The sequence below is a fragment of the Nyctibius grandis genome, chromosome 4 (assembly GCF_013368605.1).
Source record: "Nyctibius grandis isolate bNycGra1 chromosome 4, bNycGra1.pri, whole genome shotgun sequence".
Taxonomy (NCBI): Eukaryota; Metazoa; Chordata; class Aves; order Nyctibiiformes; family Nyctibiidae; genus Nyctibius; species Nyctibius grandis.
In genome coordinates, this window is record NC_090661.1 from 3,024,651 (window position 1) to 3,047,341 (window position 22,691).

At 37.7% G+C, this 22,691-nt stretch overlaps 1 protein-coding gene across 4 annotated transcripts in view; it reads right to left on the reverse strand.

The window, feature by feature from the left end:
- The window catches only part of PPFIA1 (PTPRF interacting protein alpha 1), a 62,011-nt gene that overhangs the window by 33,111 nt on the left and 6,209 nt on the right, over positions 1 to 22,691 (reverse strand). For all 4 annotated transcript variants that reach the window (XM_068397662.1, XM_068397661.1, XM_068397660.1 and 1 more), the window contains exons 3-9: positions 5,294 to 5,395; positions 4,490 to 4,654; positions 3,518 to 3,592; positions 2,894 to 2,995; positions 2,418 to 2,639; positions 1,548 to 1,694; positions 437 to 571 (exon numbers count right to left, since the gene is read on the reverse strand). In XM_068397662.1, the coding sequence (XP_068253763.1) occupies positions 437 to 571; positions 1,548 to 1,694; positions 2,418 to 2,639; positions 2,894 to 2,995; positions 3,518 to 3,592; positions 4,490 to 4,654; positions 5,294 to 5,395 (948 nt within the window). The remainder of the gene's footprint in view (positions 1 to 436; positions 572 to 1,547; positions 1,695 to 2,417; positions 2,640 to 2,893; positions 2,996 to 3,517; positions 3,593 to 4,489; positions 4,655 to 5,293; positions 5,396 to 22,691) is intronic.

Below are 22,691 nucleotides of genomic sequence, written 5' to 3' on the forward strand. Positions count from 1 at the left end.
CCACATTCCTCACATGGTTAACACTGGAAGAAATCTGGGTTTCCCCTTCAGAAACAGTTCTTGTTTTAGAAGACTTTATGCCTATTATTGAATGAATTTTAGCAAAAAACAACAAAGTAATAACTCAGAGAGACATTTTCGTAATGGAACAGAGTTAAGGGAAAACCTGCTCAAGTTCCAAAGAGCAGAAATTTTAAAAAAAAAAACAAAAAACAAAAAAAAACCCCCAAAAAAACCAAACAAAAAAAAAACCAAAACCAAAAAAGACTAAATCAGAGTGTGTTCAGAGAGATGAACAGAAACAAGGACAAACTTTCTGAATTAGTTGGAGGAAAAACAGAAACACAATGTAACAAAACCAACACTAAGACCAGATTTCTTGTAGCAGGACACCAATGCAGAAGAGAGTCTTGAGGACGCTGTCTAATTGACTCACCTTTGAAAGTGCTGCGACTCTCTGCGCCAGCTCAGCTTCCACCTCCGGCAAAGTTTCAGCTTTTCTCAAAGTCTGCTGCAGCTTTTGCTCCGCTAGTTCCAGTCGTTCTTGCAATTGCCTATTCTTGTCTTCAGTCTACACAGGATTATGATCAGCAAATGTTTAGTGTTAAAATGGTAACGAATTTTCAGCAGAGAGGAAGGTAAGGATACAGATTACTGCCTGTACTAGACCTATGAAGAACAAACTGTCCAAAGCTTGTTTCATAACCAAAGATGTGGCATCCACCTCTTCATTACATGAGAGGACTTTTTTCTCTAGATTTTTTTTCTGTAGAAAATTTTGTGTATTCTGAAAGCAACTATATCACCAAAAAACACAGTTACGGTACGGGAAGCAGCATAGAGCAAGCTGTGGATTTTCAACGTCAAGGCTGTGCTAAGACTTTGAGTTACACCAAGGAAAAAATTCCTTCATATTTTAAATAACACTATGCATATTACGGCAAAATTTATTTTTATTTGAAGTGTGTACAACTTCTTTTAAAAATTATACTAAAAGGGACTTCTCTTGTTGACTAAGAGTTGCCTGGCTTCATCTAGTTAGAAAGTGATGGCTAAGCAACCATTTTTGGTTGTAAGTTGGACTACTTCATGTCAAGAATATGTCAAATTTCCTCCCACAGTAAGGCAATGTTTACTTCTATTATAGGCTATAAAAAAAAATCATTACACACCACACAAATTTTAAAATTGTTTTTAGCTTAGAATGAGTCATTCTCACACATGAAACTAAAGATGCTTGGATACACATGTAATAACTTAAAATTCCACAATTAATAGGGACAACAGCCCTGCTGCTCCGTGATCAAGCGCACCAAAATGCTCAAAACCCCTTCCCCAGCCCAGTAAACTGTCTCATCTTCATTTCCAGGGCAAAACTCTGTACAATGCACTCCTACAGTTACTGAAAAACAATTGCTAATAACAGCACATTACAGATGATATTTATCTTCCTAAAAGCAAAGCACTTTAGTACAGCATGAACATTAATTATTTCCATTAGTTTTACGCGGAGCAAAATTGTACTTTACGTTCTTTTAAATTACAACCTGTCGATGCATGGAGTCTTTAGTGGCAATTTCATTTTCAAGTTTATCATTGAGGTCATGCACAGATGTAGCTTCACGTTGTGCTGCGAGGTAGCGTTTCTCAAGAGTTGTAATTCTCTCTTCCATGTCTTCTTTTTGGGCCATAGTCTATGCAAGACACAAGACAGAATCTAGTCTTTAATACAGGGGATAATTATTTTAGTGAATAAATGGGGGAGAAAAACCCATAAACCAAAAATAACAATAATTTTTAGAAGTCAGATATACTCTGTTATTTCTCTCAGTAAAAAAATGAAGTGGAAGAATAGTCTCACTTAGGCTTACAAGTTCAATAACTTTTTTTTTTTTAAAACACTGAATGTTCAAAAAGAGTGGGGATGGTCGAAGAGTGTTCTTGGATTTAACTAAGCTCCCTTTCTATTTAATAAGGATACAGTACACAGCAATACATAGAACCTTGGGGATTAGTGACCAATCAGTAACAGGAACTGTCAATCACATCATTAAAATTGAAGTGATTCCTCAACCATGCAGATCTTCAAAATAAGAAATTTAAACTTCATGAATAAGCTTAGCATTTATGACAAGATCAAGCATCTTTTCAAGAACATGTTAGAGTTTGCAAACCTAAATCTCTAATTTAATACATTCATGAAGTATCTAGTTAGTCATAAATTCATTCTGAAGACAATTTTCTTAAGTGACTGGTCTTTTAAACAACAAATAGCACCATTATGCTCTAAACAATTTTCTTCTCATCAAACCAAAGACAATCAAAAGCATAAAGGCATAACTGAGCACAGGTGACAGTGACATTTTATAAAGCCGTTGCATTTGTGACCACCCAAATTCTGACTGTTTATTCCTCACCTCTCGTACATCTCTTTGTAACTTTGTATTCATTTCTTCAGATTTTATTAAGTCTTTTCTAGCTGTGTCGAGATCTTCTTCCAGCTCTGTTACTCTGCTAGACAAAGCAGTAAGACGTTCTTTCATTTGTGTCTGCTCTTTGTTTTGCTTATCTATGACGTCTTGGAGTTCAATCACTTTAGCAAGGTTTTCATCGTGGCATAAAGAACCATCAGACGATCGCTATAAAACAGGGAAAAAAAAAAAAAGTATTTGCATGTTACACAGAAGTTTGAAAAACAAACTGTTGCTTATCTGTAAACACCCCTCCCCCAAGATAATTTTATTATTGGATAGACTGCAAAAACTGAAATTGTAGTAACTGAGACTTTTTAATTAAATCATCACTCAAAATTTTTTATTATAGTTTAAAATTAAAATATTATAGTTAATGATTAAAAATCACCCATTAGCTAAAAACCAGTAAAGAGCTGTACCTTCCCATTTGTAGTTGGTGTGTTTTCTTGTTCATGATTTATATCCAGCATCCCATCTGGAACTGTTTTCTTCTGATTATTTTGCTCTTTCAGAATCATTAACTAAAAGAAAAGAGAAGTTTACATACATGTGTTTCAAGTCAATTCCCTTCTCACTAATAATATAAGGAACAGCTGCAAAAGCAAAGGAGCAAAACAACAATTACTGATTCTACTGCAAGGTACATATTAATAAAATATGGCACAGGCACTCAAAAACTTATGCCATTGCAACCCAAAAATTCTTATTTTAAAGCCATAGGAACTCTGTTTGTCAGGATTTTTTGGGGGGGGGGGAAGGGAGACAGGTAGGGGGACTAGGGGTTTTTTAGTTTTCCTTTCCTGCTCTTTCGAAGCGACCAAGTTAAAAATTATAGTTATCCCAATTGGTTAAAAAAAAAAATAAATCAAAAACAAGATGTGAAAGTGAACCTCAATAACTGAATAAATTACTGGGTACAAATATTGACTAATCAAAAACAAGATGTGAAAGTGAACCTCAATAACTGAATAAATTACTGGGTACAAATATTGACTAAACACCCACAATACACATGAAGACTTCTTATTTTAAAAGAAACCTACCTCTTTATGCGTAGTACCTAGTTCTTCTTCCAATAAGCTACATCTTTCAAGTGCTACTCGTAACCTCTCCCTTACCTGAAAGGGTAATTTCAAATAATTTGAAATCATTCAAATTAAAAAGAAATCAATTTCACTTATTGCCACACTGCCATGCCCTTTCAGATCATAAATGACACTATTTCCATTACACTTAGAGACATGTTCCAACTTGAGTCAGTACTAATTACAACATATGCTACAAAAAACCTTCTAGAGAAAAAAAAGGCGTATCTTAAAATCTAGCTTATCCTTTTTTATCATAAACAAATCATATCTCAACATGACCTGCACATTTAGGCAAGAATTAAATCTATCCAGAATCTGCCTACCCTTTCTTAAGGCACAGAGTGTGTATGCTTTTGCTTATTAACAACAAGGAAGAAGAGACAGAATTCTACTTAAAATAATTTGTCAGACTTTATATACAAGGGTCACGATCAGGCAAACTATGAGTTGGCAGCAAAATTCACAGTAAACTTTACTATTTGCATATCCTGCTGCCAACATCAGGCACAACTAAAGGGCAGAGCTCTTTTAATTCAGCTTTATTTTATACCACAGTGGAAGCAGATTCCTCTCCTCCTGTTCTCTCTAGTCCATTTCTTGTATTACATCATAGAAAGGCTAAACCCTGATATAATACAGGTAAGCAAATGTATGCATGCCTACAACAGACATATTGCCCCTGAACCACGCTTAGTTTACATTAGCACAGTTGGTGAAGTACTAGAATAAACTACAGCACCTTGCTTTAGTGCAACATACTGATTTAGGAGGGCAGTTACTAATGCAGTTATAGCAAAGCCGCTGTCTTAATACAGAGAAAAGCTCAGAGAACCTGACTTCTACAACTTTAGTACAAGCAACTCCATGGTTCACACAAAAGAAAAGAGGGCACAGGATGAGATGATGTTAGCTACCATATTTCATTACCTTTTCATCAAGGGCTTTGTGGTGTTCAAATAAAGATTTTAGTGCTTTGAGAACTTCTACTTCACTAGAAACTCCTGCTGGAGATTGAGCTTGTCTCTTTACTACAGTCATTCTGAGAGATCGCTCGTGCCTGGAGACGAGACACTCCAAATGTTCCAGTAATAGCTAGAACAAAAAAAAAGGAACAACGTTTATTCCTGTTTGGCATAGCTGCAGAAAACTTTGCCTCCTAAAACATTTGAATTTTGAGTTCTAAAATTCAAATCTGAGAGCCAATGACTACTGCATCAAGGATAAGGACCTGTTTTTAAACATTTCATCTGTGTTAGAAGTGATGTCAGAGCTAATGCATTTCCTACCTCTCTCTTTCAGTCTAGCTTTTAAATGAGGTTTCTATTTAGCCAGATCTTTTCAGTTCTGCCACCAATCTGAGGAACGGCATGCTTGTCAGAAGGATACACATAGGAAATGCTCTAAATTAAGAGAGCAACTGTTCTGCTGGCAGCAGTGTAAGCTGCTGGAACAGATCACTACAACTATTTCACTGATCTCGGGTGTTGTATGATTACAAAACTTCAACAACAAGAAGGTGAATGACAGATAGCAGTGCAGTCTTACAAGCTTTTCCTGATTCTGCACAGCAGTATTTGGAGCTGTGCATAAGCTTCCATACTTTCTTAATCAACACACATACACACTTCCAGGGGGATTCATGTGCAAATATCAGGAAAAAACATTCAGTGTTTTTCTCCATGTAGTTCGATGCTTTAACAATGCTCATCTTGGAGAAGACAAGGAACTAACCCTCGTATTATTTCTTTCTGCTTTCAGTTCAGCGATTTCTTCTTCCCTTTCAAGCAGCTGCTCCCTGCATACATTTAGCTCTTTCGTAAGCGCTGCAAATTCCTGAAATAAACCAAATATAAACACATCAAATATCAGGATACAGTGAGAGTATATTCATATGAACATTTGACATGATTTCTTGAAGTATTCATTTCAGATGTCTAAAGCCAATACAGTTGCATTAGTCATGCTAAGCAGGCTTAAGTTCAAACACGTAGAACAGTTACACTGTCAACTGTAAAGACAAAAGATGTTTGACCAGTACTTTTGAGAACTCGTTTGTCTCTCAAAGCAATTATCTGAGTTGGGGTATTCCTGGTAAGCAAAGGGAAAAACCTATTTGTAATGCATTTTGTTATTGTTTCAAAAAGTTGTTGTTTGCTTTTTTGTTTAAATTACTGCTGAGGGAGACATGAAAAAACAGAGCACTAAGCAAAAAAAAAAAAAAACCAAAAACCAAAAACCAAAACCAACCAGAACCCAACAAAACATGACAAATTTCAACTCAGTACTTAATTGTGAGAGACAATGTATAACCCTGGCATCTACCAGAACACACAGGTTACTTCTTCATAGGAATAGAGAATCTTTGAAGCTTTGCCACTGGAGCACTCAGACCTTTACTGTTATTTGTCTACTTAAGCTACGTACAGGGATTTCATTTATACCTACTTTTAAATCTTAGAATGGAACTGAAACAGCCCTTTCCCTACAGTCCTGCCAGAAATCTCTGAGGATTAGAATAAGAATTTTCTAAAAGCCAAGCCCTTGGGCTCAAAGCCCTCAAAAGGCCTTCCCTTCAAATTCAGTAAAGCTTTCACCAAACAAAACTCAACCAAAGTGAAATAGTACATCGAGGGAAAAGTCATCAGGGAACAGGAATTAAGCTAACTCACAGCAGTTACTTCATGTTTATTACTATTGTGAACACTGAGACTAGTCAATACTAAAGAATATATTTCTACACTTTTGTGTTTCTGTCAGAAAGATACTGTTGTACTGAATATCTGAAAGAGCCGCTACATCCTAAACCATTTCCACTCTACCAACAGCCTCACTAAAAATACTCAACAAAAAAGGCATTTAAATGTTCTATCAACTCAGTGAGTGTACTCTGAATAGAATAAAAGATACAACTATACACATTTACAAGCAAATACTGAGCATAACCTTAGCTACCTACTTACTCTGGCAAAATTTAAGTTGTGATCTGAACCACAGTAGAAATTATTACTAACAGTAAGCATGAATGTGAACAAGTCCATGCTTTAGAAGAGAGCTTTGTAGGAAAGGGGGGAAAAAAAACCTCATGTCATCAATGTAACTTAGGTTGTGAAAATAAATACACATCGGTCACTCTAATGGCTGGTGAACACTTCAGAAGCACTTGTACAAGAAAACATTGAAATGCTAGTAAACAAATTAGTCTTCTCTGTTGTCTAAAATAAGGAAAACACTCTAATAAACAAGAGCCATGTCTAATTAACAGCAGATTAGTACAGCTGAACTGGTGATGGTCAAGATAAGATGAACAAGACAAATGGCCAACTAAGAAGAACATACTGTGGAAACACACTATGTGCACAAACGCTGCTTCTCCAAATTTTCCAAACTCTGCAAGATATATTGCTTAACAGACAGTAGCTGCATATCAAACAGAAGTTTAAGATTGAATTTTACTGCAAAACAGCTCTAAGTGACAGAAAATACATACTTTAAAACAAAAGGACACATCAACTGATTATACTAGCACATCTGCAAATTCTAACATGCAGCTAAAATAAGCAGTCAAAAGACACTGTCTGAAAATTACAAGATTAATTTAGTAAATTTTATTCTAAAACATACATGAGACTGAAAACACAAAAAATACTGTTGCACAAGATATACCTACAGTGAACTCCTTTGGAATTACTCATGTATTAGGCTTTTAAAAGTTGCTGTGACAAAGATAGTAATACCACCATCACAGATGCAGAATCTATCTCCATAATCCCTCTTCCTAAATAAAAATCTGCTCATGGGGAAAAAAGACTCAGTATAGTTCTCCTAGTTAATCAGCAAATGACTGCAAAAAAGCCTTAATTTCTTCTCCTTTTTTAATGGCTAAAAAAAATTGATTTCTGCAACATACTTAATTTCACTCACATAAATATTTCACTGCAGTGTTTCATTTGCGTCCTTAAAAAAACCCAAACCTGGCCTATTATTTTCAAGTACAAATCCCTGGAAATATGCTTATTAAAGTAAGCTGGTCTGTAAATACAGCTACTGGAACTTTTAAACACACAAAACAAACTACAAAAGGTTCCTAAGCGTAAGCTAAACCAAGAAAGGGAAAACCTACTTTAAGCTTCACAGAAGCGGACAGAAAAATCGACTCTATCACGAGCATTCCCTGCAGAACACTCCGTTGTGTCCGAACTTTCCCTGTACCTTCACCATCCCACCCGTGGGAGCTTCCAAGGCTCCCAGACAATTGACAACACACATCCTCTTCACTCTCATACAAGCTTAGGTAAACCAGAACGCGGTTCCAGAGCTGCAGTTCTTCACAGGCCTTCCCTACTTATCTTTAAGTACTTGATAATTAAGTATTACTGAAACTACTGGAAGTACTAATAAGACTCAAAGTATTCACAAAAGAGCTTGATATGAACTTATTTCCTTGGTGGTGTTTTTGCCCTTTTCAAAGTAAGTTAAAACACCCTCAAAATGCCAACATCAAAGTTTACAAGCATCGACATTACATAATGCTCCAAAGGACACTGGACTGACATGGAACATTCTAGACTTTTTCAGTCTCTAGCTCATGTCTTCACAACAGGATAAAGAAAGCAGTAAAGACTACCAGACACTGTTTCATTATCCCTTCTCAACTTAAAATCACTGTATAGCATTAACATACATTTTCTTATCCAAGACATGTATTAGCTTCACCTTCTGAAAAACAGCTGTATATTTGAAAGGACGTCTAGTCACTCTTCAATGATTATAGTACATACAGTTCTATTCCATTGCACACTTCTGTGCAAATATATCATATTTATGACACAAACCATCACACTCTCAGATGACCCAAAAAAGAAGAACGCACACAGGAATTTATACTGCTGCTGCATAAGCAGACTGACACGTATTTCTGGCATTGCGTAATACCTCCATTGCTGTTTGTTTTGACAAAATATAGTTGCTTTGAGTCCCATAAGCTGCCTAATAAAGAACAATTAAATGTCCTCAGTTTCAGTTGACAGTGCCAGAAGACATGTCCTTTCCAGTTTTAATACTTACCTTCAACAGTAGACAATCTGTGATTTCCTCAAGCAGTTCAAAAGGAGATAAACTATGTGCAACTTTATCATCCCAAAAAAGTTTGGGTTGTCTCACAATTTCTTCCTTGGCATTAGATGAATGTGCAGAAAGAATTAAAGGAAAAAGAAAAATCCTGAGAAACTTTTCTACTTATCCACAAAGCTGTATTACTTTTCTGTAATTAAGGAGAAGACTAAGAACATCAGAACAAAGTTCTGCTCTGCTTCTGGTTGCCATCAAAATAATAAATATCCAACTCTGAGAGCTGATGAGAATGGGACTCAGAATAAGCACTTTAGGGCACTTAACAGAATCAGTTGGAGAGTGCCAAATATACTAGGTAAATATCCCCTGTTGATTAGAACATACTGACAAACACCCCTATTCCTTCCTAAACTGAAATGCTGACTGAAGAAAGTAACTTTCTGAACCAACTGAATCATTCCAAATATGACACTCTTGCTGCCAGAAAAAATAATATTCTCAACAAAAAGCTAAATTGAGCAAGTAAGTTCGTTTTTGTTCAGTAATACATTTTCTGGGGTTTTTTTTTTTTTGTCCACAAATTCCGTGATTTTTAAAGCAATAGCACTTCTTCTACATCAACCTTCAGAACTGACCTTCAACCTTGGGTATTTTAGAGGCCACAACACACACATACTTCCAAAAGTTGGATCAACTAGTGTTCAGCTGCCCAGCCCGTACACTTCTGTGTCTGAGCTGACAGCCATTTGGTTACTTGTGAGATTTCGGTCCAGGAACATTAGAGCTTTCAGGGAACAGGCTCTCTTCATGTTTATTACAGCATAATTTACAGGTTCCACAGATAGTACATCACAAACCAATAAATGCTACACGACAGGAAAGACAGTATTTAACTTAGGGAAAAACTTGAAAGAATCAGAGGTAACCCTTGAAAGTCTACTAACATAAGCCGCGTATTAGGGATGCTCTACAGATGAAGAGCTCTAAGTTGGCTTGGAATTTGCTTAAGCAAAAAAATTTATTCTCAATAAAACACAACACCACTCTTGAGGGCATAAGGAATCAGGGATTACAGGCAACAACATGACCAGAAAGCTTATTTGAAGGATTAAAAGATATAAAAAAAGAAACACATTTTAAGTTCATCGAAGAAAATATTATTAAATACAATTCAAGTAGTATCTTCTGGCAATACAAGGATGAAGATACAACTGTTGCATCTTTAGCAACATCTCTGCCAGAAGTATGAGTGTGGAATTTATCTGTTTAATCTCCAAGTAATATTTTGGTTTACTGTTAACATTCTGTGCTGTAGCCTGCATATCAAACAACCCACTCAAAAACCTGAGGAGCTGAAGAGAGCACGAGAAGAACAACTGGGGGAAGTGCAGGCCATCAGGGATGAGAAACCAAGGAAATTCGAGAGAATCACAGAATCACAGAATCACAGAATGTTAGGGATTGGAAGGGACCTCGAAAGATCATCTAGTCCAATCCCCCTGCCGGGGCAGGATTGCCTAGACCATATCACACAGGAACACGTCCAGGCGGGTTTTGAATGTCTCCAGAGAAGGAGACTCCACAACCTCTCTGGGCAGCCTGTTCCAGTGTTCAGTCACCCTTACAGTAAAGAAGTTTTTCCTCAAATTTAAGTGGAACCTCCTGTGCTCCAGCTTGCACCCATTGCCCCTTGTCCTGTCAAGGGATGTCACTGAGAAGAGCCTGGCTCCATCCTCATGACACTTGCCCTTTACATATTTATAAACATTAATGAGGTCACCCCTCAGTCTCCTCTTCTCTAAGCTAAAGAGACCCAGCTCCCTCAGCCTCTCCTCATAAGGGAGATGTTCCACCCCCTTAATCATCTTCGTGGCTCTGCGCTGGACTCTCTCTAGCAGTTCCCTGTCCTTCTTGAACTGAGGGGCCCAGAACTGGACACAATATTCCAGATGCGGCCTCACCAGGGCAGAGTAGAGGGGGAGGAGAACCTCTCTCGACCTGCTGACCACACCCCTTCTAATACACCCCAGGATGCCATTGGCCTTCTTGGCCACAAGGGCACACTGCTGGCTCATGGTCATCCTGTTGTCCACTAGGACCCCCAGGTCCCTTTCCCCTACACTGCTCTCCAACAGCTCTGCCCCCAGCTTGTACTGGTACATGGGGTTGTTCTTGCCCATATGCAGGACTCTACACTTGCCCTTGTTATATTTCATTAAATTTCTCCCCGCCCAACTCTCCAGCCTGTCCAGGTCTCTCTGAATGGCTGCGCAGCCTTCCGTTGTGTCAGCCACTCCTCCCAGTTTTGTGTCATCAGCGAACTTGCTGACAGCGCACTCTAATCCCTCATCCAAGTCATTAATGAATATATTGAATAGAACTGGTCCCAGAACCGACCCTTGCGGAACTCCGCTAGACACAGACCTCCAACTGGACTCTGTCCCGCTGACCACTACTCTCTGGCTTCTTTCCTTCAGCCAGTTCACAATCCACCTCACTACCCGATCATCCAGACCACACTTCCTCAGTTTAGCTGTGAGGATGCTGTGGGAGACAGTGTCAAACGCTTTACTGAAATCGAGATAGACCACATCCACAGCTTTACCATCATCTATCCACCGGGTAACATCCTCATAAAAGGCTATCAAGTTGGTTGAGCAAGACTTCCCGTTGGTGAAGCCATGTTGACTGCCCCTAATGATCCCCCTATCCTTGATGTGCCTAGAGACAGCACCAAGAACAAGTTGCTCCATCACCTTTCCGGGGATGGAGGTGAGGCTGACCGGTCTATAGTTACCCGGGTCCTCCTTCTTGCCCTTTTTCAAGACTGGAGTGACATTCGCTTTCCTCCAGTCCTCAGGCACCTCTCCTGTTGCCCATGACTTAGCAAAGATGATGGAGAGTGGCCTAGCAATGACTTCCGCCAGCTCCCTCAGCACCCGCGGATGCATCCCATCAGGGCCCATGGATTTATGGACATCCAGGTTGCTTAATTGGTCCCATGGTTTCCATCATGTTAGTTACACTACATATAAACCACAACTATTCCAAATGATACATGCATGAAAATTACAAATACACAGTCTTAAACAAAACAATCAAAGAAATCCTAAATATCTAAGCTTAACAGGGTATTTTGTAGCCACTTCATTTTAAACCTAAGGGGTTTAGGTAGCACAGAGTGATCAATAGCCCCAATATATTTGGAAGTTCCTAGCAAGCAAATTTTTGTACCTATTAAGTCACACCAGTTTCAGGGTTGTTTTTTAAGCTAAAAGTCAGAATTATGAAATAGTTCAAGTGTATTTAGAGTTAAAACTGGAAAGAACTGGCATGCTTTAATCATTAAATCCAGCCTTCTAAGAAAACAGTTACACACACAACAAATCCAGAAGAAACAACCACCAACACAAATTGTGCTTTGACTGTTCCACGTAGTAAATCAGATTGCTTTCAACCTTTCCATATCTCTGGTGTGTGCTAATGGGAAAGAGAAAAATCAGCCTAGAGTGTGTAAAGAAAAATATTTTGCTTTTCATCTAGTGAAATTTATTTCCAGTAAGTATCAAGGAGCCTGGGCTTTCTAACCTGGAAACATAAAAATTATTTCAAGCATTAAGAGAATCAGTTCTATGAAGTAAGTTTATCTTTTGTTCTCAAAAACCCCAACAACTTAAACGGGAATGTAAGAAAACACTTAAAGTAATATTAAAATATGGTTATGACAAACTCTTGCGTTTCAGAGCACTGAAAGGTTTTTCACACTCGAAGTAGCTGTTTTTCCACCTAGAGCTAACTACTGGCCAGAGTGAGAACACACTGTAGCTTATATTATAATTAATGTATCAACCTCCTTTCCTATTTCTCCTTATGCATAAGATGTTTTGTAACTCAAAAAAACCACTACCAAAACACAGGTGCAGATTTATTTACTATTAAAAAAAATTCTCACATTCCAACTAGTAGCATTGAGATATCTTAAAACATTTGATATCACCTTTGGTCAACTCTCAGAAGTTAATATTTTTTCCTTGACTCAAAAAAAAAAAACCAAAAAAAACCAAAAAACAAACAAAAAAAACAACCTTTGTTTTCTCTAGCAAAAACTGTAATGCTTCATGAAAACACTCAAATGAATATTGCTGCCAGCTGACAGCCAGTGACTAATACTAAACCTCAGTAACTTTTTATCAATGCAGCTCTTTTTTAGTACAGTATTCTTCAAGCTTACTTCTTGAATTGACCTACCTAGGCTTTGCCATTAACACTGCTCAATCCTAAACAGGCAATTAAGTTTTAAAGTATTTACAGTTGCATAATGTTATTGCTCTGGAATGAAACTCGCTGTTCCCAGTCCGCTTTGGAGCTGAAAGCAGAATCAACTGCCTAGAGTCTGACAAACAACAAGCAAAAGAACTCTTACACTCACAGCCAGTAGGTACCAAACATATGCCCAAGAGCAAAATGGAAAAAGCTTATAGTAAGACCAAGTCTCCATGGTAATAAATAGGTTTCCTGTTACCATCCTGAGTGAGTTGCTTAAATTTATGTGCAGTGTTCACTGAGCCTGAACTACAAAGCACTAAATCTGGACTTCATTGCTAGGAGCCTTCAGGAAACGCTGCATGTTGAAGTGCAAGAAAACATAAATGAAGGAGGGTGGTATTTGGCAGCTTTGCAAGAGGAATGCAGAAGTAACAGGAAAAGAGAGGCAGAAACACATCAGTTCCATGTTCTCCCTCCTCTAGCTCCCCCTCCCTGATCTAACACATTTCTGATAGACATTTCCTATTTGGGGTGTGGGGGATAAAAGTACCAGAACCCAAACATGGCTGGATGTTGCCTCTCACTCCTTGAAGGATCAGGTCTTCCTTCCACCACACTAATCAATGCTCAAACTTTATACACGCTACAGAACAGGTTGGAAAGTGAGCTTATAAACCCGAGTACACAGAGCAAAGCATAGGCTGAAGACAGGCAAACAGGAGCCACCTACGCTCAAATCATTAACTACAGCCTGTATAAACCACCCAGACTAGCAAAATCGTTACCGCCTATACACTTGCATTTAGTTTTCTCTAAACCCAGCAAAACAGTGCTGTTATGTATACAAGACTAGGGGCAAAGCCTCATGCAAATACATGTCTTTGTGCATCACTGGAGAACCAGCACTCACTGCTTATATATGGTACTTCTCACTGCAAGGTACACATGCCAATCTCTGATCATCTCCCAAGCTCCACCATTAATTAGACCTATGTACAACACAGTGAATGTAATAGTCACATACGATACCTACACGACTGCTGGTAGTGTGCTGGAAGTCAAAACTAAGCCACAGCTGCACCCTATTTTCTTCAGTGCTAGACCAACCTCTTTGTAGGTTTGTGAAATTCAGGAAAGAACATGAAGTTGTTTAAATAAGTCAGAAAATTTCATCTTGTTACTTCTCTTTAGGTCTAACAACTTGCAGTTCGCTAAGCACCTTCCCGTAGGGCAACCAGCCTTGAGATCATTGAAAGATTAAGAATCCATAATTTCTCCAGGTAGCTTGTTAATCGTTTCATCAACCTTAACAAATCCTTGCCAGCATCTGAGACTTGTTCAAAGGATGGCAGATCACACAGGGTATAATTTCAGATAACCCAGAGTGGACACAACCCATTTTTACCATAGCCTTTTTAGCATACACTTCTAAACTACTTTTAAAGCTACAGACGTGTATCAAAGATTACTTATCAAACCAGTGAACAACTATACCAAAGTACTTATTTTTTCCCCAAAGGCTTTCTCCAAATACTCAGTCGGGGGCAGGGGGCGAACCCTGCAACTTAACAGCACGGACAGAGGATTAACAAGAAATGAACAAACTGAACACTAACTAGAAACACTAGTTCTAGTTTTAAGCTATTTTCTTCTCTTGTCTTTGTAAAACGCTTTTAAAATGTTGTCCCTACTCCAGCAACATTGTAAATCATCTGAGTAAGGAAGTCCAAAAGTAGAATCATTACAAGAGCTGTAAGGTAACAGCTACTTAGCAGCAAGCATAGGAAATACAGAGGTACTCTTCAGACTTGCGTCTATTCATCTGCAATGGTGGCTGAAAACCTTCTTCCCTCACATGGCTGGAATCTTTCCATTGTGGTAGTTCAAAGAGTTCCACCTTAGCTGCTCTCTTGGATGTACATGAATACGTCCCCTGAAAGGGCAGATACAGCACAAAAGTATTCAAAACCATACCAAGCTTGTTTAACTTGGAAAAATGTACAAGATCAGCTAAAATATGTATCAGGAAAACTTTAGTCATCATTGAAAAACAGGCTTTTCAACTTGGGATGTGTCTGGCTACTTTGTGCAGAACTGTAACTGTTGGGACTAGTCAATAACAGAGTAATCCCTTCCAACACTGTACCAGTCCAAGTACCCATACTCCAGAATAGTTTACCTTAAGATAGAAATACGTTTGCTATACTTGGGGGGTGTTAGAAAGACAAATGCCTCTCAGTTACACCCTGCATCAGTGAATTCTAAGGGTTTCACAAGATGAATTACCACATTCCTGAACCCCTAGCCTAGTCTATTTTGATTAGTAACTAATACAGTAAGTAGTAGCACAACTTCTTAGTTGTAGCTTTAGGCATCTCCATTTTTGGAGTCCATGTCAGTGAAGAAACCTACCCACACCCATACCCACTATGGCAAAAGGAGAATACAGTTGTACTTAATTAAAGAGGAAGAATCTTGCATTACCAGTTTGACAAGGTATGGGACAAAACCAGTCTCCATCTTTAATATGACACTATAGAGATTTCATTGAAGTTTTTCCTCTCCATATAAAGTTGGTCAAGATTTCCTGGGATCCCATACAGGATTTCACAGCATACAATGCTCCTCAAAAATGCCAAATCTTAAAACAACTGCAAGATATGCTGAGAAAATTTAACAAGTTCACTATTTTTCCTGGGATCCCCCATTACGGAGGCTAAGCAGCTACTACAAAACCTACAGCAAGGTATCTTTACAGCTTAAGAACATTGAGCTGTCAGTTTCCTTGAACAAGAAAAAAAAAAATATGTATTTTTCTGTATATCAACTCTAAACACACTGCACTCAAAAGAAATAGCACAATTCTGGCTCAGCTGACATTTAATATTAAATTCCTATCACTTTTATGAATTAAAAATTATTTAATCCTAAATACTACGTTCTAGCGTGTATAAAAAATTAATCCTCACATGACTAATACTTCACTATTTTTTAGAAATAAGACCCAGGACAAGATCCATCATGCACGATTATTTCAGTGACAAGATAGTTCTGCTTGCAAAAAGTGCAAGCAGCAGCTGAGGCACTGCCCTGCCCTATTCTAATCGTTCATCTTGGCCTCTTGTTGTCAGGTTTAGTTCTGTGGCTAGTAGTTGTAAAGTACATTTTTCACACTATGTTAAAAGGGAGTTCTTGGGAATATCTGAATAAGGCTGGCCAAGCCACCCTCATTAAACAAGCATCAACACGTACCTCCCCCTCAGTGCTCACCTATTATATATATATTTATTTTTTTTGCCAAGTGATGAACACTTCAGTCTTATAATTTCAAACTTGTTTAAGCAAGTAATACTCAATGAGGACAGACACATGCCTTCAGCAGGAAATTCAACTCACAGGCTCTTGACATTTTATTTTTCTATTTCTTTATACTCTATCACCCCAGTACATGCTAAGTGAATTTACTGGGCTAACTGAAGGTAAATATATCCAAATCTGCAGTATTTGGAATAAATACAACTGGACCATTTCATGGAAAAGCTGCTGAATTTTTAAAAATAAAGGCAACTCTAAAGCCCGTGCAAAGAGTAGAGTCTCAGGTCTTACAGCAGACAAGTCTGATATTTAAACACAAAAAAACTTAGCTCAGCAACAGAGATTAAGTGTCAAAGAGTTGTTTTATGGGAGTTTCTGAAGCTTTTCTTAATGTTCAAAGTAATTTTTTGTCTGCCACAAAAGATATCCATAATCAACAGTTCCAAACTCCATAACTACCTGAACCCAAGAACCACGTTACATCACAGAACAAAACCAGGGATATGAATAACACTAAAAGTCAGGGAAGGAAAAAAAGAGACAAGGACAGTGCATTAATATGCTGTTACCAGTAACAAATGCTGAAGGGAAAGATGGACTGGTGAGGAAGCTGGTCTGAGGAGAGGGAGAAGCTCCTGTTCCACACTGGGCTACAAGCAAGGGAAAGATGATGCAACCAGAAAACCCTGCAGCCTCCTGCTCAGCGGAGAGAATGCATGCTTGGCCCATTTCTCCTCTGCTACCTCCCTGGACTCGATGTTTTATAACCATTGCACAAAACACAGAAGTGTTACGCAGTCTCTAAAGGCTACAGTTCCAACAGGGGATCAGAGTTACACCAGTGTAAGTATCAGCATAAATAAGATTACAGGAGGGGAAAAAGACAGCTTCTTTCCTGCATGGACCAGCGGTGAAAGGTAAAATCCTAAAAAGCTTTTTAATTTCCACTTTACATGAAGTAAAGTAATTCCAGATTTCTTAAAACAAAGGCTCAGCTTTTGGAAGATAATGTTGTTGAACCACACCCTCCAAAGACATTCTGAAAACTCAAGCTGCATGTTCTAAAAGAAATAAATTACTAGATGCACCTGCCTTGTGTTCTTCAACAGAACCCTAAGAGAATGCTATGACCTTCCAAGCCTTTTCCCCATGAACTACAAAAAGGGGAGAATACTGTCTGAAAAATATATTACTCAGGAATAAAATAAAAAAAAAGATTCACAGTGGTATCCCAAGGCATCCCTGAAATTATCTAAACTTTTAGTCATTCCCTCAAACGTAATATGGCAAACAGAAAGAGCTTTGAAGAGATATTCTGAAATTAGAAATTTATCTAAGACACGCATAAACATGTAAAAACCCCAACCAGATTCACCCATACATCCAAGACTGCCCTCCATACATGCTCTGCTGTTCCAACCTTGGTCTCTCAGGTGTAGAGAGTCATCCTTTACACCCATAATTAGATTATCTGAAGAACTTCTAGTACAACAGGTAACTCTTTCAACAAGAGAATCCCATTTAAATTTTTAAATGGTCTTTGATTTGGGTCAAAAGTTTCTTTTATTTCTGGGTTTCCAAATTAAACCACAAAAGGTAGCCCATGTCTTAAATCCTACCAGAAGCAAGAGATTCAAGTGTGAGATGTCAGTCAGGACTTTAAATATGATACACAACAGAACCTTAAAGAATATAAAATTACACAGAGTTCAGGTTCCCATTGGGAACAATAAATCCACAAGTCTTACTCAAGCACAAACTACAGTGACAAGCACAGCCAGTAACAGAATTTAGGTCCAGTATTACTCATTCAGCAAGGTTAATGGAGACCCATGAACCCCACCCTCTTACAGAGCATCATTTCAGCTAGCAGATTTCCCATTTATGGATAGGAATGCAAAGAAAAGGAGAGGTTTGACCATGACATTCTATTGGCAAAAGTATATATTGCTAAATTAATTTTATGGCAGGCTCACATAAGACCTTTGAGAATCCACAACTCAAACCCACAAATCCCCAATTTAAACCCTGCCATTGATCAAGATGGAAGTCCTTTCAGATGCATACAGCAGAATTCCCTTTTTCCCCACTTTTTTTTTTTTTAAACAATTTTGATTTACACAGTGAGAAAACTTTCATATCAGGCTTTCTGTGAAGCGCACAATAAAATAAACAAGTAAATCCACTTTCAGATCTCTCTCTCCCTTTTCAGTGGCTTGTTTCATGATTGCACTTGAAAATTCAGAAATAGTACTAAAACAGCTTAATAAAACTGGTTACTATTTACTGCGATAACCATGGATCCAGTACCATTAAAATAACAGGAATTTACGATCTTCTTTATTGAGTGAGCCCTCTCCACATTAAAGAAAGTTTCAGCTTTTACACTAAGGATTTGGGCAGGCAAAATTCCTTTTCAAGTAATTCAAAATAAACACAATTTCTCATTACAGGAAATTGTCAATGTTGAGAACAAAATGATTAATAAACTTCACCAACTGCAAGGTAGTTTCTTTACATAAACATTCACAGTTAGATCTTTCAACTATACATCGAGTCAGTCTAAACTTTGTATAAGTCTACACAAAAATTCTTTGTTTAAACTGCACATCTTAAGGCGGGTTTGTTTTGGGTTTTTTTTAAATTATGCAGATTATTCAGCTACCTAAGCTTATATAATTACATCCTTATACTATGCGTTGTTCTGTATATTTGAGGTGGGAAAAAAAAATCTCACTTCTTTCAACAGTAAAGAGCTTATTAACCCGTGGTCCACATTCTTTACTCATTTTTACCAGATATTCTACCCTGCAATTCTTTATAAAAGGTAAATATGCATTTAAAAACAGTGTTTCCCTACACATAATTTAAACTGAACAGAATAAAATTCAATATATATTTATATGGGAGGTAGGACTTAAAAAAGCAAGCACTGTGCTTCAGAATATTTCTAGACAATTAGATGTGGAACGGAATCAGGTACCAAACTCTACGATGTACTAGCAATAGGAGTAAGGCACAACACAGCATGGCGCAGAGCATACCCAAATAGACACTACTGTTCTACGGGGAGTGTGGGGAGGAAAAAAAAGAAAAAAAAAAAAATCAAAGGCTGCCCATTTTCCTCTCTCAACAAATAGAAAATACTTGCTTATTTTCTAAGGGGAAGTTCTTTTTTATCCTCAGCAAAACTAGAAGGACATGCATATCAAATTTTTCAAGCTTTTCTCCACATGGCCCTTTAAACAACTGATGGTCCTTGTTTAAGATCTGTCCTGAAGACACCTGATTATGCCTAATACCGGTAGCATAAGGACCTTTTCATCAAGGAATCTTGGAGCACTACATAGAAGTTCTAAAACAAAATACTATTTCTAAACATTTGTATTTCTGAAAACATAACCATAAAACAGATGAACTACAGGAAAAGATATGTTGACTGTTCTTATTCATATGTACCCATCAAAAGTCATAGTATATTTCAGATGCAACCAAAATTATATTCCCGTTACGACTTTCACTACCATCCTCAAAACCCATATCCTGAGTAGACACGAACATAAACACACGAGCAAAGTTCAGGGCTAGCCACTGCGGAACAGCAGAAGGGAAGATTAAGCAACAAAGCTGCTCCTCTTAAAAACGTTACAGCTCTAGCCGCTGCAGGAACAGGCCACAGAGCCTTGTCACGCCAATCAGAAGAAAAGCAGCTGATTTTCAGTAAGGCTTGCATGAAACCCAAGGTGAAGTCTGAAACAGATAAAGGTCATAGGCAAAAACCAAGTTAACCAACTATTCACATCAATTTACAGAGGACCTAAAGGAAAACAACACATCAGAATGAAACTGAGCATTCGCTTCCACAAGTGTTGTAATCACAGTACTCCTCCAATTCTGTATCGATGAACCAGGAGGCACCTCCTCAAGCGACCTACAGATACATGTTCAGCTCCCTACACAATTATCTGGAGGTTACAAAATGCAGAAACAGTATTTCCATGCACTCCTGCGAAAAAGCCAAGCTGAATAAAAAACTCACTCCACTCAAGAGCAAAATAATAATCCTTCTCTCAGCCTGGAGAATGTGAAAACATTTTTCCTGGCAAGAATTGCCACACATTTCCCCATTTACACTTGGGAGAATCCACAGGCAGGCTTACAAAAAAAATACACTTGGAAAGTTATGAACACCCAGATTACCTGACACGCACAATGCAAATTTATCCCTTCTCAGTATTTGTAGCTTGAGATCCATATGCACAAGAGATTATCGTATTTTCTAATATATGTCAACAGATACCAGTCAGCCTTACAGACTTAAAGTGACTTAAGCTGCCTAAATTGCTAAAAGCAGCTTACATGAAGACCTCTATCACATTCCTTTAAAGCAGGAAAACTAAAAAAAAAAGCAAAATTAAAGTGTGATGTATACTAATTGAGTTTTGGATGCAGTCCTAACTTAGGAAGAGCAAAACCAAAAATTACTAATAAGCAGCTAAAATGTTCTCTCCAAAGATTCAAGTTCTCTGACAACATTGTTAGCTATAGGGGATCTACACATACCAAAACACAAATACGTACTCTTAATTCTAAGATCAAATCCTATAGTATGTAAAATCAACACCCACCTCTCCTAAATAAATACCAGAAAGGAGAAGCCAAAGTCACAGGCCAGTGGATGTTAAAACACTAAGACTTCATAACAGGGGGGGGGGGGAGGATTGTATTTTTAATGCATATTTATCTTAAAAATAAAAAATCCAAGAGGTTTTTTTTCTTTTTTTTAAACATCTAACTGGAAATTGCAACTATGTAGCCACGCTGAACCTTTAAGTCTTGCTAACAAACATCTTTAAAGTAGTTTTTAGTTATACTCTTAAAAAGAACAAACAGAAAGGCTTGCATATGAAGAATTCTCAGAATACCAAAATAAACACTACCTGTTGTCCAAGAGGCTACAGGCAAGTTAGCATAGATGAGTATGTATGTGAAGTTCACCTGGTTCTAAATATACCATATATTTCTAAAATAGCTTGTTTTGATTGTAGCTCTTTTCACCTGAGCTTACGCACAGCCTGTTTGTTAGACTGCAAGTTAGACTACAGCACACCAAACATTAATAAACCCATTATCAGACATTTGTACATAGTAACAGAAGAGTAGGAGAAAGTAATCACTAGCTCATCTTTCAGGGCTACATCCACTATTAAAAACAAACAAAAAAAGGATTTCTGTGGAGTCACCAAAACATTCTTCTTACAAATAAACTACGGAAAATAAAAACAATAGTTTTAGACTTCATAAAATCTTTTTATTAAAGGGATTGATGGGACATCATAACCGCACTAAAGTTAATCCTCAAATACAAGAAAACTTAAAACTAATTCTAAATTTAATCTAGCTAAAAGGTGTATTTATAATCAAGATACCCTAAATTAAAAGCACAGTACAAACAGCAAGTTGCTAACAACAGGCAAGCAGATGTCTGCTGGGTAGGGGTGGGATGTTTCAATAAGCAAACTCACCCAAACATATTTAAATGAGAAACTAAGAAGTCAGAACAACTGCTAGAGACTTGGTCCTCAATATACTCCACTATATTATTTAAGTGTAGCTGCTCCTCTTTTTGCCCAATCATAGAGCATACTTTCAGATAACTTCATATTCTGAAGGTTTTGGACAAAAGTTGTCCATTTCTGTGCCTTGCAAAGGAAGAAGTGTTCGGGAAGTTGACATTTCTTGATACAGTCAGTGAAGAATTCTGAACACTAACTCCCAGCTCCATCTGATCTAAACTAGCGTAGATAAAGAAAAATCTATCAAGTAATTTACAAACAGTAAGAGCCAGGTAAGATTTAGCAACTGAAACTCAACATAGGCAAGACTAAAATTACAGTCGTCTGAAAATGCAACGGGAAGAGGCATGTTCATCTTTGCTGTCAGAATGGGGTGAGAGAAATAGAGGACATGTCTGCTCCTACAGACATTTGCACATCTGAAATCCTTTTGGATCTCTATCATTTCTGGACACACAGGCTCACTGCTGAGTCTAATGGCTTTTATTTAGAAGCCAGTACCACATCTTGCTAGGGTAAGAAGTACAAGCTATGTCACCTCAAGGCTGAAGAGTTGTGAATACAGTAGATGGAGCTGCACTTAAAATGCTAAGGAAATTTCAGCTGCTGCAAAGCTTGGCAAGGCCTTTACTTAATGTACTTTCTGCAACTGTGTTCTCATATTGTGTACAATTAAAAACCTCATTTCTACATCTATGACATCCTGTATTATTTAGAACTTGTCTGGAGGAATTCCAAATAACACCATTATTAAAATGAGAACTAAATCCTTAAGTTCATCATTATAAAACAATACCAGGGCAGTCTTCGGACCAAATGTTTAGGTATTTCTTATATGCGAGACATTGAACAGTATTTCTGAGATTGTCTAAGGAAGATCAATCTATAGAGACATACCTGAA